At 52.2% G+C, this 20,217-nt stretch overlaps 1 protein-coding gene across 1 annotated transcript; it reads right to left on the reverse strand.

Annotated features, from left to right (window-relative positions):
* Positions 1-81: 81 nt before the first annotated feature.
* Positions 82-19,930, reverse strand: CAMKMT (calmodulin-lysine N-methyltransferase). Its single transcript, XM_032963702.2, has 11 exons — positions 19,824-19,930; positions 17,386-17,561; positions 15,041-15,105; positions 6,466-6,526; positions 4,677-4,731; positions 3,923-3,986; positions 3,591-3,657; positions 3,336-3,410; positions 1,835-1,898; positions 1,223-1,354; positions 82-1,046 (listed from the first exon to the last, which is right to left on the reverse strand). The coding sequence occupies exons 1-11, from the start codon at positions 19,881-19,883 to the stop codon at positions 969-971; spliced, it is 897 nt and encodes a 298-aa protein (XP_032819593.2). The 5' UTR covers positions 19,884-19,930; the 3' UTR covers positions 82-968.
* Positions 19,931-20,217: the final 287 nt, after the last annotated feature.

Raw genomic sequence — 20,217 nt, forward strand, 5'->3', positions numbered from 1 at the left:
TACGTATTCCTTGGGGTTCCCTACACTTTTAACACAAGGAAGTAGTTGGTATTGCGAGGTATTGATAAATGACAGATTAAGTAAGAATAAAATCAAGTTTAATGTACAGAGTGCATACCGTAAAATGATTTAAACAAGTTCAAAGCTTATGATGGATCGGGGAACACTACACAGTCTAGGTCTCTCAAGTATCGTGCGATAATTCGATTTACGTAGACAAAACAATGGCAGTTCGAATCCGATTAAGGTATAAAGAAAACTTCAATAATTATAATTACATGACTGCAAGAAAAGCTCAATTAGCTTGTTAATAAAAAAAAGTCTGTCAAAGCTGTGCATCACATTTCATATTCTTAGCTCTTTCGGTAAAGTCACGTTGAAGGGAAACAATAAAATAATAAAATGCATCACAGTTTAGTGCAATTACAATCTGTGACCTTAACAAGTACAGCGATGGTATTCGACCGACGGCTCCTGTGTGAAGATCATTCACACAGCTGCCTATGAACCTGCATAAATTGCAAATTACTACAAGTTTTAACTTTAACGCTTTTAACTAAACTTTTTATTTTACCAGAAAAGGCCCACTGAGCTATATAGCTTTTTTTCAGTAGCGACCTGGCCACAAATGATAGCCTAATAAAGTGGCTTATCACGTGAAAATGTATAGCAGTCAAATACTCTAAACACAAGTTTCTAAATGTGAAGGGAAAAACCAGAGGACTCAGAAAAATCCACGCGACCACGGGGAGAACATGCAAACTCCAAATATACAGGCGTCAGGCTCGGGATTGAACCTACGACCTCCTGTAAACCAGGCGAGGTAGTTTACATCTCACCACTGGTTCTGGAGGGCTACCCAGAATACCTGCCACCAGTAGTACCCTCGCAGAATACAAAAACAAAGGCTTCTGGGTCGTCAATTAAGGCAACGCTTTGTTAGGCCAGAGCAATAATCCAGCGACAGCCTAAAGGCAGCGCGTCAGCGTTAGCAAGATCGGGTAGTGCAGGTTCTCGTCATATGCGTTCTTTCCCTCCGTCTTCACCTAAAAAAACATGCAGACAACAGTTGGCACAATAAAAAAAAACATCAGTAAGAGGACGGTAATTCATCAGCACTAATCACTGAAATTCAACGCAGTAATTGTCAGCACATTGAGATGCAGCAGGGTGCAGCCGTGTTCATTATTAGCAGAGGAATGAAGCTGTCAACACTTCTCACCGCAGAATGGATCGCCCAAACCTGCTGGTCGTACGCTTCGGTTTTCTCAATTTTAAACCCCGAGCGCTCGGCGAGGACGCAGAACTTGTCCAGCGTGATTCCTCTTTGCGGAGCAAACACCAGCACGGTCCCCTTGAACAAAGACCGGCAGAGACACGCACAACCCTTTGTAGCTCAGTGTGCAAATTCAAACTAAACTCTAACGTAAAACTTTTTTTTTTATTTTACCAGGTAAGGCCCGCTAAGCTATATAGCTTTTTTTTCAGAAGCGACCTGGCCACAAATGACAGCTCGACGAAGTGGCTTATCACGTGGAAATTTATAGCAGCCAAATACTCGAATAAACTCAGTCTTGATTTTAAATGCGGAGGGGAAAAACCGGAGGACCCGGAGAAAAATCCACGTGCCCACAGGGGAATACACGCAAACTCCAAATTTCCAGCAGGTGTCAGGGTCGGGATTGAATCCACGACCTCCTGTATACCAGGCAAGGCAGTTAACATCTCGCCACCGCGGCACCCTTAAATCACCATCTGAAGACAAGAACTCCACTGTCCCACCACACGAAAATGCCCACGGGCGCCGCCGAGCACTTGACGACGTAGCACTCACCCCTGGTCGCAGCAGCCTGTGCAGCGTGTCCACGAGGGAGGCCCGATGCTCATCCACAAACAGGCTGCAAGGTCACAGTCCGTCAGTACACTGCCCCCCACAATTAACCCTGAAAACAATGGCCTCTAATGAACCGCATCAGAACATCGCACGACAAACGCCGCCATCTCCTCCTCCTCTAGCGATGGACAATAACGAAAGGGCCAGAGAGTGACTGCGGTCACCTATCTAAAACCATGGACCACGAAATTTAATTGTGTTGTAATGCCACTCCCCACTTTGATTATTCACCTGTGGGTCTATATGCATATACGAGTCTCTGCATATGCGGCTCTGTGTGAGTATGAGGGTCTCTATAAAAGCCTGCGGGTTTTTATACGAATTCAAATGATGAATCTTCACGTGATTGTCCATCTCAAAACCATGGACCACATACAAAATATTACTGCCCGCTTCGATCATTTACCCATGGGTCTATACGAGTCTGTGGAAGTCTATGGGTTTCTCTGTGATTCTATAGGTCTTTATACACGTCGATGGCTCTCCATGTAAATGCATTAGTCTCTATGTGAGTCTACGGCTCTCTATGCGAGTCTATGAATCTCCATGTCAGCCTATGAATCTTAAACCGTGGACCGCACAGTAACACCACCGCCCACAGTGGGTGAGCCGGAGGGGGCCGTCCCCTCCGGCTCACCCACCAGCCGCCCACATGAACGTGTAAACACTGCTCATCATCTCCCCGCCGTCCAAAACAACCCAAATACATTACAACATGCTTACACACTGCTGATCTTGTCAGGGAGCATGAAACCATCACGCAAACTCCCGTTACCCTCGCAGTGGTTTATGGTGAACCATCGAACATTGACGGTCAATGCATCGCGCGCTTTCAGATGCGCTTCTGCGGCCGTCTGGAACAATCTCCCTTCCGATGTTAGGAAGCCGTGCACTTTGAAATCTCGATTGAAAACTTTTCTTCAGGACTGATTTTTGCGTTTAGTTTGTTGTCCTTCCCCCTGCACTCCCGATTAGCGCAGTTGGCTACGTGCGGTGCGAAAGAAGTTCAACGTACACACGTACGTAGAGACCCACAGACACCCAGACCTGCAGAGACCCATAGAGACCCACAGAAACTCAGAGACACCCATAGCATGGTTTGGGTACGTACGGTGAAAAAAAAAGTTCTACATATGCACGAGACACTATAGTATTGGTCGTACTACTTTCCACTGACAAAAAGACTCGAGTCACCAACTCACACACACACGTGGCAGGCAACATTATAGCCACACAGTGGCCGTGTGTGCAGAAACACCGCACGTGTGCACGTCTCCACTCCGGTCCACACGACACCCCCTCCCCGCCCCACCATCTCTCATTGTAACGAATGCCAATCTTGGCTGATGTATAATAGGCAAACGAAGCTCGTGTGCACTTCGCGCACCTGATGGTTGGCGATCATGGAAAGCTGTGCCGTGCGGCGTGTGTGCCGACTCACCAGTCTGCACAAAGCAAGATGTCAAATTTTCCTTCAAGTGGAAAAATGTCCTCCTCGTTATCCCACCGTAGTACTCTAAACAGAAAAAAATACAGTTAGCACTGTTAATTGAAGAAAAAAATCACGTTCATCTAACAGCTTTAGTCACGATTCATCAGTCCCCTTTATTGCAAAATGAAACCTTTCGGATGACAGAGCAACGTTCCCAAAACCTTAATTAGGCAAGAAGCGTATCTGTAATTACTGTCAACTTACCGGCTTGTGACATCTGCGGCAGTAATTAAGCCAGAGGATGTATTTCTTTCCAAAATCGTGCTTACATCCATTGAATAAAGCGTTAAGGGCTTTTCCTTCCAATTCAGCAGGACAGTTCAACGGATGTATTGTAGGGTGTGAACTTCTTTCGCGCCGTACGTAGCCAACCATGCTAATTGGAGGTTGCGATGCGCGCAATAAACCATGTTACCATCGTGCTCAAAATCATCATTTGCAATTTCTAGCCGAGCCACGCATGACAAGACGAAGGAAAAAAACACCAATTCTCCCAGACGCACGCTTCCGCTCAGAAATCATTCATAAAAGGATACTTTTGACGGCCTTGTCATTTCCATCCGTTAATAAAACCTCCTTAGCCTCCGATGTGATGGCAACCTGCGCAGGGGGTAGAAACGTAGCCACAGTTTGAAGGCCCCCCCCCCCTCCCCATGATATCATTATTCACTCCGCAGATTCGGCGTGACGCTGTTATTTCCAACAAGCGTATCTTGCCACGGCGATGACGACGGCGGGCACATTAGCGCTTCGTTTTAATAAGGCCTCCGCGCCTGGCGACGGCAAAATTGCCGCGAGGAGCGCTCGCGTTTCCCCGACGCCCCTACGGACGACTGGCTGTCCATCACGGCCGTCTTCGCTGCCCCGCGCCGTGGCGCTTTTACAAACGATTCTCGAGCCGAGCGGGGTCCGTGAGCGGTCGCGCACGGCACTCCCAAAGGGAGGAGGGAGAGTGGTGTCGCGACGCCACTTACCCACGGAGGCCTTCGCCCCCGTGAACCCCGCGTCCCTCGTTTCGAACAATGCAATGACGCACACGGGTCAAATCTCGGCATTAAAAATATCTATATAAATGGAGGCGCGATTCCTTTAATACGCCTCGGCATTCAAGGCACCCGGGCGTCGTTATCCCCTTTGTGAATGCAAGCTACATTTAGCAATTTACGTTTTGCGAGCGGTGATAAGTGACGTTGACATTGAAGTCTCTCTCCAGTCGACAACATCCTTTGTTGTGCCGCGCAAGGGAGATGTTCGAAAATGTGCTCAAATTGCTCCCACATCGGTTCTTACCATGAGCCCGGCCAGGCACGTCATCCCTCCTCCCAGCTCGCAGACCGAGAGCCCTCTGTTTAACGAGACGCAGGAGGGAAACAATGAGCTCTCGACGAGACGCTCCACAGTGGTTCTTAACCAGAACAGTGGTTCTTAACCAGAACTGTGGTTCTTAACCAGAACTGTGGTTCTTAACCAGAACAGTGGTTCTTAACCAGAAATGTGGTTCTTAACCAGAACAGTGGTTCTTAACCAGAACAGTGGTTCTTAACCAGAACTGTGGTTATTAACCAGAACAGTGGTTCTTAACCAGAACTCTGGTTCTTAACCAGAACTGTGGTTCTTAACCAGAACTCTGGTTCTTAACCAGATCAGTGGTTCTTAACCAGAACAGTGGTTCTTAACCAGAACAGTGGATCTTATCTTAACCAGAACAGTGGTTCTTATCTTAACCAGAACAGTGGATCTTATCTTAACCAGAACAGTGGATCTTAACCAGAACAGTGGTTTTTAACCAGAACAGTGGATCTTAACCAGAACAGTGGTTCTTAACAAGAACTGTGGTTCTTAACCAGAACTGTGGTTCTTAACCAGAACTCTGGTTCTTAATCAGATCAGTGGTTCTTAACCAGAACAGTGGTTCTTAACCAGAATAGTGGTTCTTAACCAGAATAGTGGTTCTTAACCAGAATAGCGGTTCTTAACCAGAACAGTGGTTCTTAACCAGAACAGTGGTTCTTAACCAGAATAGTGGTTCTTAACCAGAACAATGGTTATTAACCAGAACTGTGGTTCTTAACCAGAACTCTGGTTCTCAACCAGATCAGTGGTTCTTAACCAGAACAGTGGTTCTTAACCAGAACTGTGGTTCTTAATCAGATCAGTGGTTCTTAACCAGAACAGTGGTTCTTAACCAGAATAGTGGTTCTTAACCAGAACAGTGGATCTTAACCAGAACAGTGGTTCTTAACCAGAACTGTGGTTCTTAACCAGATCAGTGGTTCTTAACCAGAACTGTGGTTCTTAACCAGAACTCTGGTTCTTAATCAGATCAGTGGTTCTTAACCAGAACAGTGGTTCTTAACCAGAACAGTGGTTCTTAACCAGAACAGTGGTTCTTAACCAGAACAGTGGTTCTTAACCAGATCAGTGGTTCTTAACCAGAACTGTGTTTCTTAACCAGAACTGTGGTTCTTAACCAGAACAGTGGTTCTTAACCAGAATAGTGGTTCTTAACCAGAACAGTGGTTCTTAACCAGAATAGTGGTTCTTAACCAGAACAGTGGTTCTTAACCAGAACAGTGGTTATTAACCAGAACAGTGGTTCTTAACCAGAACAGTGGTTCTTAACCAGATCAGTGGTTATTAACCAGAACAGTGGTTCTTAATCAGAACAGTGGTTCTTAACCAGAACAGTGGTTCTTAACCAGAACAGTGGTTCTTAACCAGAACAGTGGTTCTTAACCAGAACAGTGGTTCTTAACCAGAACTGTGGTTCTTAACCAGAACTGTGGTTATTAACCAGAACAGTGGTTCTTAACCTCGGGTGCACGCTGCAACCCCTGGAGGTGCATGCTGGACCTCCAGGGGGTACGAGACATGGCCAGATTTTCTTTTCGAAGGTAAATCATCGAAACACAATTTAAGCACGGGGACGCAAGCACAACTTACTATGTTTTCATGAAACCGATGTATTTATGAACATTCTACTTTTTTTTTCTTTACAATTGAGAACCAAAGAGGTGCCAAGGCTGCAGTAAACGTGAAGAACCGCTGGTTCAGAAGCACAACCCGCACGCTTCCTTACCTGAACGTGTGCCTGTGTTTAATGCAGTAGAATGCCATGACCTCTTCTGCAGGCCACACACCTGGATAGATGGACATAGGAGGGGGCGAGGGGGACGAACGCGTTCGGTTGAACAGAGAACTCGGAACAGAGGCCACGAACAGCAGAACAATGCAGGCATGAACATTTGGTAATGCGTCAAATGTGTGCAAAGCCGTATGAATGCAAAACCCATTTATATTCCGATAAAAATTAATAAATTCTGATTTGAATATGCACAGCACTTTTATAAATCCACTTTCTGGATGAGGGCCTCCCCACGTCATGTCGATTATGGGGTTTAACCATACTTCACCACACTGGGACTAGGACCAGTTCAGACATCATTCGCCAACTATGATAGCCGTGGCTGGAAATTTGCATTCAGGTCGGCGGGTTCATAGTGTAATGTGCTAACCACTGCACCAACGCTCCATCCCGATTTGTATTTCAGCTGTCGAAATTCTGGAACCATTTCAACTTTCTCATCACAAGAGCCCCTTATGCACATGCCACTGGGCTGTCTGGTGCTCAAGGTAAGGGCTCTCCCTGACTACAACAAGGCCCATTCAGTGTGGTGCAGCAATTGCATGAAGCTCATGCCCGTGTTCCTTGGTGGGCAGTGGGTAATACCATCACTGACGATGTTCCGTATTTACTCAAGTGCACGTTTACAGCGCTTTGTCCACCCACTGCTGGATGATGCTGTATCTATCACGGGGGACTGTTTAGCCATGCTTTACCACGTTGGTCGGTGTGGGTTGTGGAAGGGGCGGGGGGGACCTTGGACAGCATCAGATATCACTGGCCACTGTCTATAGCTGAGAATCAAACTCGGGTCGATGGGTTTATGGCGCAGACCTCTAACCACTGCAATCCCCGGTGGTTATCCCTCCGTTATGAGGCTGCGCCGCTGGTGATAGCGGCCTTTTATTTATTTGTGCCCGCACATCATTACCGACGCAGGCCCTTCAATGTTGTTGCGTCCATCCAGCAAACGACTTTCTTGCCCGAACTGGAAACAAACGCAGACGCTCGCTCGCACCATCGCACGCAAATGCCGCCTTCCTTACGTGCACAGCCCCCCGCCCGCCCCCCCCATGATAGTGGAGAGAGAGCGAGAGAGCGGCTGTGGGAAACACAATGCTGGCCGAGACAGCCTGACCTCCAGGCCCGGCTGCGGTCACCCCGCTCCTCCGCGCCGCCCCGCCAGTGGAGGGGGTTGAAGGACTGCCCTCTAATTGGCCGTACTCTTCGTGCGACAAACCCGCGGAGTGAAAGGCTCTACCTTCTTAATAGCGGCCCTTACGGCGCTAATGACATGCGGCTTGACTGTCCGTCACGCACGCGTGAGATGCAAATTTGCAAAGGGGGGGGGGGGGGGGTCTCCGTTCGGTGCCTTCCATTCCATTCCTCTGTGACATTCACAACTACCCTAAGTACAAAGTGTCACGCAAGCTAATGGCATCAAACTCAGACATTACGCCGCCGCCGCCGCACACCATTAATTACCTTGCAGGTCAGGATCGGAGAGGTACCAAACTACCCCCCCCTCCCCCCCGCCACCAGGGCCACGGTAATTGAATTCGTCGTGACGTGAAAAGTCGCCGGTTAGAAAGCGTACATTCATCCAGTCGTGGCAGGGGAAAGTTTCACAGAGAAGTGTCTGCTGCTGAACAAAATATTTTAAGTCAAACTTTTGAAAGTTGTACAATTGCCATGCGTACAAAGATCCCCCGTATAGCCTTAACAGACTGTAGGGGGCAAGTGCCGTTAGCGAGCACCTATGAAGGCCATACACACACACACATATACACACACACACACGCACACACGCGTGCATGATCGTACAGGCTACTTTGTCCTTTTGAGCGTGTGCAACATTCCACACCTTCCAAGCACTAAACGATCCGACAAAGAGTTGATTCTGCTAAGTACATCTACACAGGCTGGCTTAGCGGCATTACGAGGGGGGGGGGGTGGGGGAGGGGGGTGCAAAAGCCCCTTTAAACGCTGCTGCTCAACAAGGCAGGCGCGAGCCACGGCCGAGAGAAAGGCTCCGCTGGGTCGCGGCGAGGAGAACCGCGCTCGGGCCGCTCTCAATAAAAACTCCGCCACTGAGTTGTTCTCCCCCGCCTCCCTCACTTCACACTCCACCGCGCCCGCCTTTGTCCACCAGCTTTGCGCTGCTGGTAACAGGGTTGCCGGGGGATTTGGACTCCCCCGCCGCCCCTCCCCCGTCCCTCTGTCGTTGTTTGTAGGACATGGCCGACCTGCCCTCCCCGACCCTGCATCGCCCCCCACCGCCCCCCCCCCCCCCACCTTACTCCCCACACACAGCCGGCGGTGGCCGGAGGCGGCGGCTGGGCACGGGGGCGGAAGAGACAGCGTGCGGCATCGGGGGATTAGCGGCAGCTCCCCGCGGCGCTCCGCTTCACGAGCGACGGGAACACCCGCGCGGCTCCACGATCCGGAGAGAAAGCGCAACGCTGCCAGAACGAAGCTTGCGGATAGAGAGGGGGGGGGGGGGGGGGGCCGAGTGCCACTCTGCGCGCGCTTAGATGCGGCGTCCGACGTTTTAGCTCCACGCGCCGGCAAGCTTCTCGTTGAATTCGGCTCCCGAAGAAGGTTCCGGCGCGCAGAGCGAAACGTCGGGCGCCGTGTCGAACAATGCACGGCGGAACGACCCGAGGACACGCGGGAAGACCGCGAAAAGCTACGCGGAGGTCGGCGAGGGTCATCGGCGGAGAGAGAGAGAGGGAGAGAGGGAACACCGCGGCTCTGGCCCCGTGGCGCCTTCAGTGGCCGCCTCTCAAGAGCCGCAGGGTTACGGGAATCGACCCGCTGCAGGACTGGCGCGTCAGCCGCGAGCGTGGCACGTTCACGGGGCGCAGGGCTCCCGCCGGCCTCTGGGCAAGCTCCGTGGACTTCCGAGTCGAAATCAAAAAGCCTTCCAACGCGAAAGTCGCCAAAAATTCCGTTTTTCCGTTGGTTTTAAGCAGGCGTACGACGAGAGGAACGCGACTGTTGTGCGCGCCCCCTTTTGAGAAGAACTTTTCCCTGACGTCAAAGGCGACTTGGTGGGAAAAGTGAAGTGGGGGGGGTTGGGGGGGGGCGGGGGGGCGGCGTTGGCGCAGAGCGAGCGTCGGGGCTGCGGCTCGGCAGTGCTTCAGATCGCGCGCACACAGCGCGGGGAGACGACACGGGATCTTCCGTGATCTTGAAAGCTTAATTATACGTCACGCCTGCAGGCCTGAAGGGTCTAATCAAATGCAATATCCCGCGTCCGTGTCACGACGGCTCTAATTTCATCTCAATCACCGACGAGGGGGTTTTACACCGAGATGCCGAACAAATCCTCGTGCGGCTTTACGGCCTTACTTAAGATACAAATTGTGTTACACCCGCCAATTTAAAAGTGTTCTTCGGATCCGCAGCGGCCCTGGAGTGTTTGCGGAGAGCGACCGTGGCGCTTCCCACCGGGCGCTCCGAGCGCGCCAGCGCCAGCGCCAGCGCCCGCCCCCCTCCACACGCGCCCAGACGCGGCGAGAAAGGTTCAAATTAGCGGCGACAGGCGGGTCGTGGGCCGGCGCCGTTGCCTGGAGACTAAAAGGGTCCCCTCGGGCGAGTGTCCGAGAGTTAACATTAGCGAGGAGGTAATGAGCGGGCGCGAGGCGTTAGCGGAGGCATGACGGGGGGGGGGGGGGTGTTGTGCCGCCCGCAGCTTCATTAGCTCATCTGAGGGGGGCCCCCCCCCCACATTGTCAGCACCCTGCGCGCTCCTCGCCCCACTTTGCCGACGCCGCTACATTCCTCCGATACTTTTGAGCGGAACCCGGTGAGGGGGGCAACGCTGGCCGAGACAGCGGTGGACGGTGAGGGCACGGCGGGGGTGGGGTAGCTCACGCTGCGGGTGGCAGGGCACCCCCCCCCCCCCCCCACGTGGACATTTGCTTATTCATCCAGGAGGAGAGCCACGCTGAGTCGTACGACTCTTTGTCGTACGACTCTTTGTCGTACGACTCTTTGTCTAGAGGGTACCTTCATTGGGTTTTTTGGTTTGTTTTAGGATGCGTTCGGCTGTACTTGGCCCGCTCCCTGCATATCTTTGCTCACAGCTAACAAAAGGTCACAAGCCTACAGCCTTCGTTCTCAGTCAGTTCTCTCTTTAACAGTACCTAGGGCAAGCACTCAACTGGGGAAACAATCATTCTCCTATCATGCTCCTTCGTCCTGGAATGAATTACAAACGATTGTCAAGCTGGAGAAGGGGGTATCACTGTCTGAATCCAAAGCTCTGATAGAAAAAGATGTCATTGACCACTGCAATTTTTGTAATGTGTTGTACTGTACTCTTATTTCGTGTTGTGTGTGTGGCGATTTCATTTTGCTGCCATCCTGCCAGGTGCCCCTCGCAAAAGAGGTTTTTAACCTCAAGGTTTTTTTTTTTACCTGGTTAAATAAAGGTGATATAAATAAATGAATGACACGACAAGAGGGAGGAGGAAACCAGAGGACCCGGAGAAAACAGACGCCTTGTTAGAGGCGGCAATGCTCCATCGCCTTACAGATGGACACCGCCGGCGATTAGTCGACTTGCTGTAGCGCCATCTCCTGGCTAGCCAGGGCGTGGGCAACTCCTCGACGCCCACAGGAGGGGAGTTTCACGTCTTTGTGTGATCCACCAACCCCTGATGCCTCCACAGTGCTAGCTTACCGGCCACGTGCATACCCGCCGCTGCCCGGAAGTGGTGATTCAAACACAAAACAACTTCATCCAGCGGCCTCTTCCTGTGTTTGTGCAGATGCAAACCCGGGTGCTCGCGTAAAGCGCCATGGGGAAAACGGGTCTCCAATTTTCCGCGCGTCTCAAAACCCGAAGCGTTGGGTGTTTGAAAAAACTCCACAAGAAAAACCCTTGAAGGAGAGATGGTCGGGTGGGCTCAGAGGTGAGAGCGATCAGCTTGCACTGCTGAGATCCGCGGTTGGCATTCGGTTGCGATTCAGCTGGGTTCTCCAATGTAGTGAGCCGATGGTCTCAGCTCATTCATCGATGACTGCACAAGTGAAATTCGGTTTGGCACAAAATTTGGCTGAATTCCAGCTCCAAGAATAAAAAAAAATGCTGACTGTCACGTGATGAAGACGACTCTGAGTGGCAGAGCGATTGGGAAAGTGCTGCCTCCCCTACTTTGCGAATCACAGGTCACATGAAGGGATCTCAGAAGTAGTGCTGCGACATCTACTTCAGCGGACCTGTCCTCTGCCATGTGAGAGATCCAAATGTGTCTGTGACATCAGGACTGGACACTGATAGCACAATCAGGACAAGGGTGGAGAATTTTTGCTTCAACGATAAAAAAAAAATGTAACAAAACACCTTCCATATAAAAACTAGTAAAATAATCGTCGATATAAAATAACTTCTCAGTCACCGAAATCTCTGCTCAGAGGCTGGAACATCACACGAAGTCAGCGGCCGCTCAAACGGGAATGTATCCCTTCACGTAACCACGTAAACCATTTAATTGCCGACGCGGGACAAACAACCCGGACCCCCACGGCCGTCCTTTGTACGCTCACGACAATGAGGACACAGAGCCCCCCGCGGGGGTTACGGGGCGGCGGTCAAAGCCAGGCCGGCGCCGGGCGGCACCGAGCGGCGTGCCCCCACCCCGCCCCCCCCGCCCCCCCGCCGCCGATGAGGCCGCGGTCCGGGAGCCGGCGGTGCTGAAGCGGCAGCAGCCACACGCCGCCACAGGGCACCCCCTGCCGTGAGTGACAGCAGGGGTGATTAGAGTAATGGGTGGACAAGGTCGTTGCCCCGCCCACCCGCTCGGATCCCGCGCAGTGGAAGACCGAACGGAGTCGCCGCCGGTGGGCGAGCGGGACGCAAACCAGGAGAAGCCTGTGCCTAAAAAGAGCTTCACAGCTCATAGGGATTCGTCCAGTACAATTAATACTCTGAGGTGGGCGTGCGGATCCCGGTTGGGCCCGTGCGTGGATCGTGACGCGGCGCGCTCCGAAGGGAGCGCGGGGAGATTGGCACGAGGCCGCAGTGCCGCTGCGTATCTGGTTGTCGCAGGCGCCCCACTTGGAAAACGTTCCTGCAGTCACACGGGCGACAGTGTGTGCAGGCTGCGCAACTGCACCAGGTTCTGCAGGGTACGAAGAGGTGGGCGGGAGGGGCAGGCCGCACGGGGGGGGGGGGGGGGGGGGTGCCCCCATTTCGACTCCTCGCGCCGGGGACCGTGGCCGAGCGCGCTGCAGGAAGCAGGGGCTCCAGACACGATGCCTGGAGGGGCATCGTTTCACAATCCGACGGAAGACTATTTAATTAAAACGTCTCCGGAACCCGTCTAATGCAAAGTGGCGCATCACATGAGCGACGCTGGTGTCGGCAGAATTAAGCCGCCGGTACAAAAGGTCCGAGACGCTTTGCCGCCCCAATGGGCGTGCGGCGCTCCCCTGCAGCCCCGGGCCAGCGGCGGAAAATCCCACACTTGGGACGACGGTGGTGAGCCATCGCAGGGCACCGCATTGCACGGAAACAGCGCCACTTTGCACGAGGAGGACTCCCGACGGTTAGATGAACTTGCGAACTTCCCATCGGAAGCCGCGTCAGCCTCCGGTCAACCTTCCCCGGTGGGGGTGTCGCTCATTCCCCTCTGCAGCTCCCTTCACCCCAGCCATCTGCGCTGTTGACTCCTTGCCACTGTTCAAGTGCAGATTTCAAGACCATCCTTTTGACCTTTTTATCTCTGCCTATGACCGACGACTGCCTCGAAGTAGGAAATAAACACGTTGCACGGCGTCTTGAGACGAGGCTGCATTCACACGCAGCACATCCTAGACATTCACACGCAGCACATCCTAGACATTCACAGGCAGCACATCCTAGACATTCACACACCACACATCCTAGACATTCACACACCACACATCCTAGACATTCACACACCACACATCCTAGACATTCACACACCACACATCCTAGACATTCACACACCACACATCCTAGACATTCACACACCACACATCCTAGACATTCACGCGCAGCGCATCCTAGACATTCACACGCAGCACATCCTAGACATTCACACACCACACATCCTAGACATTCACACACCACACATCCTAGACATTCACACACCACACATCCTAGACATTCACAGGCAGCACATCCTAGACATTCACGTGCAGCACATCCTAGACATTCACACACCACACATCCTAGACATTCACACGCAGCACATCCTAGACATTCGCACACCACACATCCTAGACATTCACACGCAGCACATCCTAGACATTCACACACCACAAATCTTAGACATTCACACACCACACATCCTAGACATTCACACACCACACATCCTAGACATTCACACGCAGCACATCCTAGACATTAAAACGCAGCACATCCTAGACATTAACACGCAGCACATCCTAGACATTCAGACGCAGCACATCCTAGACATTCACACACCACACATCCTAGACATTCACACACCACACATCCTAGACATTCACACACCACACATCCTAGACATTCACACGCAGCACATCCTAGACATTCACACGCAGCACATCCTAGACATTCACACACCACACATCCTAGACATTCACACACCACACATCCTAGACATTCACACACCACACATCCTAGACATTCACACACCACACATCCTAGACATTAAAACGCAGCACATCCTAGACATTCACACGCAGCACATCCTAGACATTCACACACAGCACATCCTAGACATTCACACGCAGCACATCCTAGACATTCACACACCACACATCCTAAACATTAAAACGCAGCACATCCTAGACATTCACACACCACACATCCTAGACATTCACAGGCAGCACATCCTAGACATTCACGTGCAGCACATCCTAGACATTCACACACCACACATCCTAGACATTCACACGCAGCACATCCTAGACATTCACACACCACACATCCTAGACATTCACACGCAGCACATCCTAGACATTCACACACCACACATCCTAGACATTCACACACCACACATCCTAGACATTCACACACCACACATCCTAGACATTCACACGCAGCACATCCTAGACATTAAAACGCAGCACATCCTAGACATTCACAGGCAGCACATCCTAGACATTCACACACCACACATCCTAGACATTCACACGCAGCACATCCTAGACATTCACAGGCAGCACATCCTAGACATTCACACGCAGCACATCCTAGACATTCACACGCAGCGCATCCTAGACATTCACAGGCAGCACATCCTAGACATTCACACACCACACATCCTAGACATTCACACACCACACATCCTAGACATTCACACACCACACATCCTAGACATTCACAAACGCACGCCGCACCATGCGTTTGTGTCTGGGATGTGCGGCATGTGAATTGACGGTGCCCACCGACCATCTGCGAGTGTGTGTAGGCTCATAATTGCTTGTGCACGTGCGTGCAGAGAGGTGCGTGGGTGCGTGGATTTGTGAGCCTGGGATGCGTCGTGCCGCGTCGCGAGCGCGTACTCACACACGTTGCCCGTGTTGTCGAAGCTGCTGAGGACGTCTTTGAGATTGACGGCGCCCACCGACTGTCTGCGAACACACAAATCAAGCGGCGGCGCTAATGTTCCACCTCATTATTCCAATTACCTTCCCGAGTAACAACCTTGCCAGTGTACACATCGGCACTTAATGGGGCTCTTAGGCTGCCGAGTAACGCGAGGGCAATTTGACTGTCGCCCGCGACGTTGTTATGAAGATGAGCCGCCGGCGATGATGAGCTGCGAGGAGGAGGAATTGGCTCTGTAGCCAAGGGGGCTCACGGAGATAATTCGGGCCCTAAGCCTGCGAATGCCTCCGTGACAAATTCACAAAGAGTAAAAGGTACAACAAGGAAACTGAGATTTGGGACACTTGCGAGGTTAGTTCTGGGTGCGTGTGGTTCGTATGCGAGTGGGTATGTGGGCGTGTGTCGGTGAGTGGTAGTGTAGCCGTCAGCGCGCTGCACTACGAACCCAGCGACCCGAGTTCAATTCCTACTCATGACCGAAAAGAGTGACGATTATCTGTACCGGTCCTGGGTCTCCCCTAGGTCGGCCTCAAATGAGTACCTAGTGCGGTGTGTAAACATCAGCACCAGGAAGACAAAGGCGGCTGGCCATGGTGCTGGCCACCCACCCCCTCGTGTGCCATGCCGGCCTTCATAGTTGCTCGCTAACAGCACTTGCCCCAATGGTCTGTTCGGGCTATACTGGAGATCTTTGTCTTTGTGGGTTGTGCGTGGGAGTGTGTGCGTGTAGGTGCTTTCGTGCGACTGTGTGGGTGCATGGGTTTGTGAGTGCGTGTGTCAGTCGGTTGTGTGTGGTAGGGTGTGTGCGTGGGAAGATGTGTGCAAGTATGTGGATGCATGGGTGTGTGAGCACGGGTGAGTGGAGTTGTGTTGATGTGTGAATGTTATCATTTATACTGCGCCTCCCATGCAGCACATCCAATCACCAGAACAAAGGGGTAGTGAGATAATTACTCAGTGAGAAAGTGATTACAGCTAAAACACAATTTTCAGTAACAATTAAGCGTAGACGATATACACCACAAATGAAAATAAACTAAATTGAAAAGTAAAAATGTTCCTGAGGCTACTCTGTGCAAGGGTGTGTAGGTTCACAATTGCTTGTGGACGTGCGTGTAGCTAGGTGCGTGAGTGCGTGGATTTGTGAGTCTGGGATGTGTATATGCATGAGTGTTGTGTGCGAGTGGATTCATCATGTGTGTTCATAATAACATGTGTGGGTTTGTGAGTGAATCTTGTGCTTCGGATGGCTAAAACGCAGCAATTTGCTCCAGTGGGGAACACAGGTGGTGCATCTGCCAGTCATCTGTTAGTCAACCCACGGCACTTGGGTCTGTCCTGTGACCCCCTGTCAGCAACGAGCCTTCGAAACTTTAGTCTGGCATCAGCGCCATAGTGATGTCACTGCCACTTAGTGGCGAATGGCGGCCGTTGTTTTTGTTGTTGTGTTGGAACCAGAAAGGATTGTGTGAGGAGCACACAGATCCGTAAAAGGTCTGAACACAGTCCCATCAGTGAGCTCCTCCGGCAAGTGAGGCTGTGTTGGCTGGGTCATGTGGCTCACATGCCCAGCCAGCACTTGCCCAAGCAGCTTCTGCTAGGCTGGATAGACGGGGCTAAGCGGGCACGGCATGGGCTAATAGAAGGACTGATGTGGTACACAAAGATGTGGAGTTGATTGGACTTGTAGATGACTCGTACCAGCAGTGTCAAGATCGACCTCTGTGGAGGAAAGCTCGTAAAGGAAGCTATTGGGAATTTGGAGGCAGTCGCCCTCCACCGACAGTGGAGAGCAGAGGAGCGATACTCACAACAATGAGCAGAGCACCGGGTGGCTAAAACGCAGCAAGTTGCCACAGTAAGGAGCACAAGTGATGCATCTGCCAGTCATCTCAGTCAGTTAATCCATTGCACCTGGGTCTGTCCCGTGACCTCCTGTCAACGGGCCTTCGACCCTTCACGTTCCCTCAAAGTGCACCTAGTTGTTGTTGTAGTATCCAATGCGGTAGTCCAGCGGTTAGCGTGAGCGCTAGGAACTCGGCACATCCTAGTTCCATTTCCGATACGAACTAGGCCCAGGCCTGCCCAAGGTCTATTCGGCTTCAAATGAGTATCTACTGTGATGTTTAAACATCGCCACTCGGCAGACAAAGCCAGCCACGCGTGGTGCTGGCCACCGACCCCCTCGTGCGCCGTGCCGGCCCTCACAGGTGCTCGCAAACAGCACTTGCCCCGACAGTCAGTTACAGCCTACTCGGCGGATCTGGCGTGTAGCATGTGCGGGAGTGGCAGCTTCCCCTCACCGGATGAGCGCATGGTGCGGCAGCATCTGTGAGCAGGAGAAGCGGAGCCACTCGGCTCCACCGGGGGCCTCCTCGTCCTCCCCGTGCCGCTCCACCGTGAAGAGCCCAAACGAAGCGAAGCGACGCACGGAGGCGGAGGAGCCAGCCACCGGCTCCACGCAGCCAGAGCGCAACGCCTGTGGAGGGGAGGGAGAGACCATCGCGGACCACATCCCGCCACCCCGTCAAGTCGCGGTCAGTAACTGAGTTCTGCGTGGGGGTCCCTCTAGGACTGCGGACCCCGATAGGCAGGGGATTGACTGCTGCTGATGATGATGATGACGTTTCATGTTTGTGCGTGCTTTTGTTTTATCGCTCCCGTAGCGTAACTCGTCTTTGCTCCGATTTATATTCACACTGCTGCAGATTACCAATTTGAATAGGCGCTTTATAAAAAAAAAATAGTTTATTATTCTAATATTATTTAATTGCAAATTGTCGTTTTGGTGACCCAGGGGAATGTTGTAAATGAAACTACCCCGGTCTCTTCAGTTCTTACCTGGTGAAACAAATACTCCTGACTTGATAATATCTCATTGTTCATTCACTGCTTGACGTGGCACCACGCACAAGTCCTAAACAGTTGACACTGCATTTATTTCACAACATTCTAATAAATGTCGGAGTCTATTTTGAAACAAGAATCAGCCAGTTGGTTCAACGGTACAGCGAGCAATCGGATGGTTGCGAGGTCAAATCCCGGTTAGGGGGCAGTTGACCAAGCTCATCATCCCTCCGGGGTGTATAAAATCATTCCCGCTTTGTGGGGAAGTCAACCAGTGGTGGTCCTATGGATATACTATCACCTGCCATAGGAGCGTGGAATTTCCACCACTCGCTCTGCAGGGCAGTGAACAGGAGATGAGCACCAATGGCTCACTCTGACATAGGTAGGAGCACACGTGACGTGAGAATGTCACGTGACAACCAACTACATTGCCCAACACTCCAGTGTATCAACAACCAGCATGCTTCCATGGCATAATTGTTGTACGCTTAAAGTATACCGATGATGATTGTGAAAAGTAAAACAAAATGTGAGTTTTCAACCCTCTCGTAAAATGACGATACAATTTCAGAGGATATGACCAGGCAGCAGACTGCTGGGCCTGTGGTTGCTGGTACCTATCACACGGAAAGTTGCTTGCCACAAATGAACCACAACAACCTTTGCTGATCTCGTCAACGAACAGAAACCATCATCGCGCCAACTCCGCTCATTCTCGCTTTTGCCGAGCCATCGAACAGAAGATGGTCACAGCATCGCGCGCTTTCAGATGCGCTTCTGCGGCCGTCTGGAACGCTCTTCCTTCCGATATTAGGAAGTCGCTAAAGCTTTGCACTTTTAAGTCATCTCGATTGAAAACTAATTTCTTTAGAATAATTTTTTTAATGTGTTTCGTTTGGTGTCCTTTCCCCGCACCTACAATTAGCGCGGTTAGCTACGTATTGTGCGAAAGAAAATCAGCATACATACATTCACCTCCTCATCCTCCTGTTGCTGCTCTGTAGACAGCCGTGGTTAGTGAGAGTGGCTGTCAGTCTGAGTCTTCACCCGGCTCAATGAGTCGCGAGTCTCTCCTCGGCTCTGCCATAGTCTGGCTCAATGAGCCGCCAGTCTCTACCCGGCTCTGGCACAGTCTGGCTCAATGAGCCACGAGTCTCTACCCGGCTCTGCCATAGTCTGGCTCAATGAGTCGCGAGTCTCTCCCCGGCTCTGCCATAGTCTGGCTCAATGAGCCACGAGTCTCTCCCCGGCTCTGCCATAGTCTGGCTCAATGAGCCACGAGTCTCTCCCCGGCTCTGCCATAGTCTGGCTCAATGAGCCACAAGTCTCTCCCTAGCTCTGCCATAGTCTGGCTCAATGAGCCGCCAGTCTCTCCCCGGCTCTGCCATAGTCTGGCTCAATGAGCCGCCAGTCTCTACCCGGCTCTGTCATAGTCTGGCTCAATGAGTCGCCAGTCTCTACCCGGCTCTGCCATAGTCTGGCTCAATGAGCCACGAGACTCTCCCCGGCTCTGCCATAGTCTGGCTCAATGAGCCGCCAGTCTCTCCCCGGCTCTGCCATAGTTTGGCTCAATGAGCCGCCAGTCTCTACCCGGCTCTGCCATAGTCTGGCTCAATGAGCCGCGAGTCTCTCCCCGGCTCTGCCATAGTCTGGCTCAATGAGCCGCCAGTCTCTACCCGGCTCTGCCATAGTCTGGCTCAATGAGCCGCGAGTCTCTCCCCGGCTCTGCCATAGTCTGGCTCAATGAGCCGCCAGTCTCTCCCCGGCTCTGCCATAGTCTGGCTCAATGAGCCACGAGTCTCTACCCGGCTCTACCATAGTCTGGCTCAATGAGCCACGAGTCTCTCCCCGGCTCTGCCATAGTCTGGCTCAATGAGCCGCCAGTCTCTACCTGCCGCAGGATTTCCCACCGCTGCGCCGCCTTCGCGTCTCCTCTCGCCTCCGTGGCCATCTTGGTACGGGAGAAGCCGTTGCCACGGAAACGCCGCCTGACGTCACAGCGCAAGCCGCGGCAACCAATTGGGAGAGACAACGCCCCCCATCCCGCATCACCCCCCCATCACCCCCCCATCACCACCCCATCACCCCCCCCCATCACCCCCCCCATCACCACCCCACCCAACATGGCCAACTCCCACGCGGTCCCGCACGCAACCTCCGGGAGGAACTCGGAAATCCGTCGGCGTTTTAGTTCCGGAGCCGCGGAGTTTTTTTTTAGTTCCGAGTTCGTCCTCCAGCCTGCTGCCCGACGACAACAACATTGCGCGTTACCCGTGATGCCCCGC

This window comes from Petromyzon marinus, chromosome 31 (genome assembly GCF_048934315.1).
Source record: "Petromyzon marinus isolate PM22_M1 ecotype Great Lakes invasive population chromosome 31, UKy_Petmar_22M1.pri1.0, whole genome shotgun sequence".
Taxonomy (NCBI): Eukaryota; Metazoa; Chordata; class Hyperoartia; order Petromyzontiformes; family Petromyzontidae; genus Petromyzon; species Petromyzon marinus.

Excerpts from the sequence above, each read along its gene's own strand:
- CAMKMT (XM_032963702.2), bottom strand. The coding sequence starts at position 19,883 with ATGGCCACGGAGGCGAGAGGAGACGCGAAGGCGGCGCAGCGGTGGGAA. Across the intron at positions 15,106-17,385 it reads CCGCACCATGCGCTCATCCG|ACAGTCGGTGGGCGCCGTCA; the intron begins GTGAGGGGAAGC and ends GTGTGTTCGCAG. Across the intron at positions 1,899-3,335 it reads ATCTTGCTTTGTGCAGACTG|CCTGTTTGTGGATGAGCATC; the intron begins GTGAGTCGGCAC and ends GTGACCTTGCAG.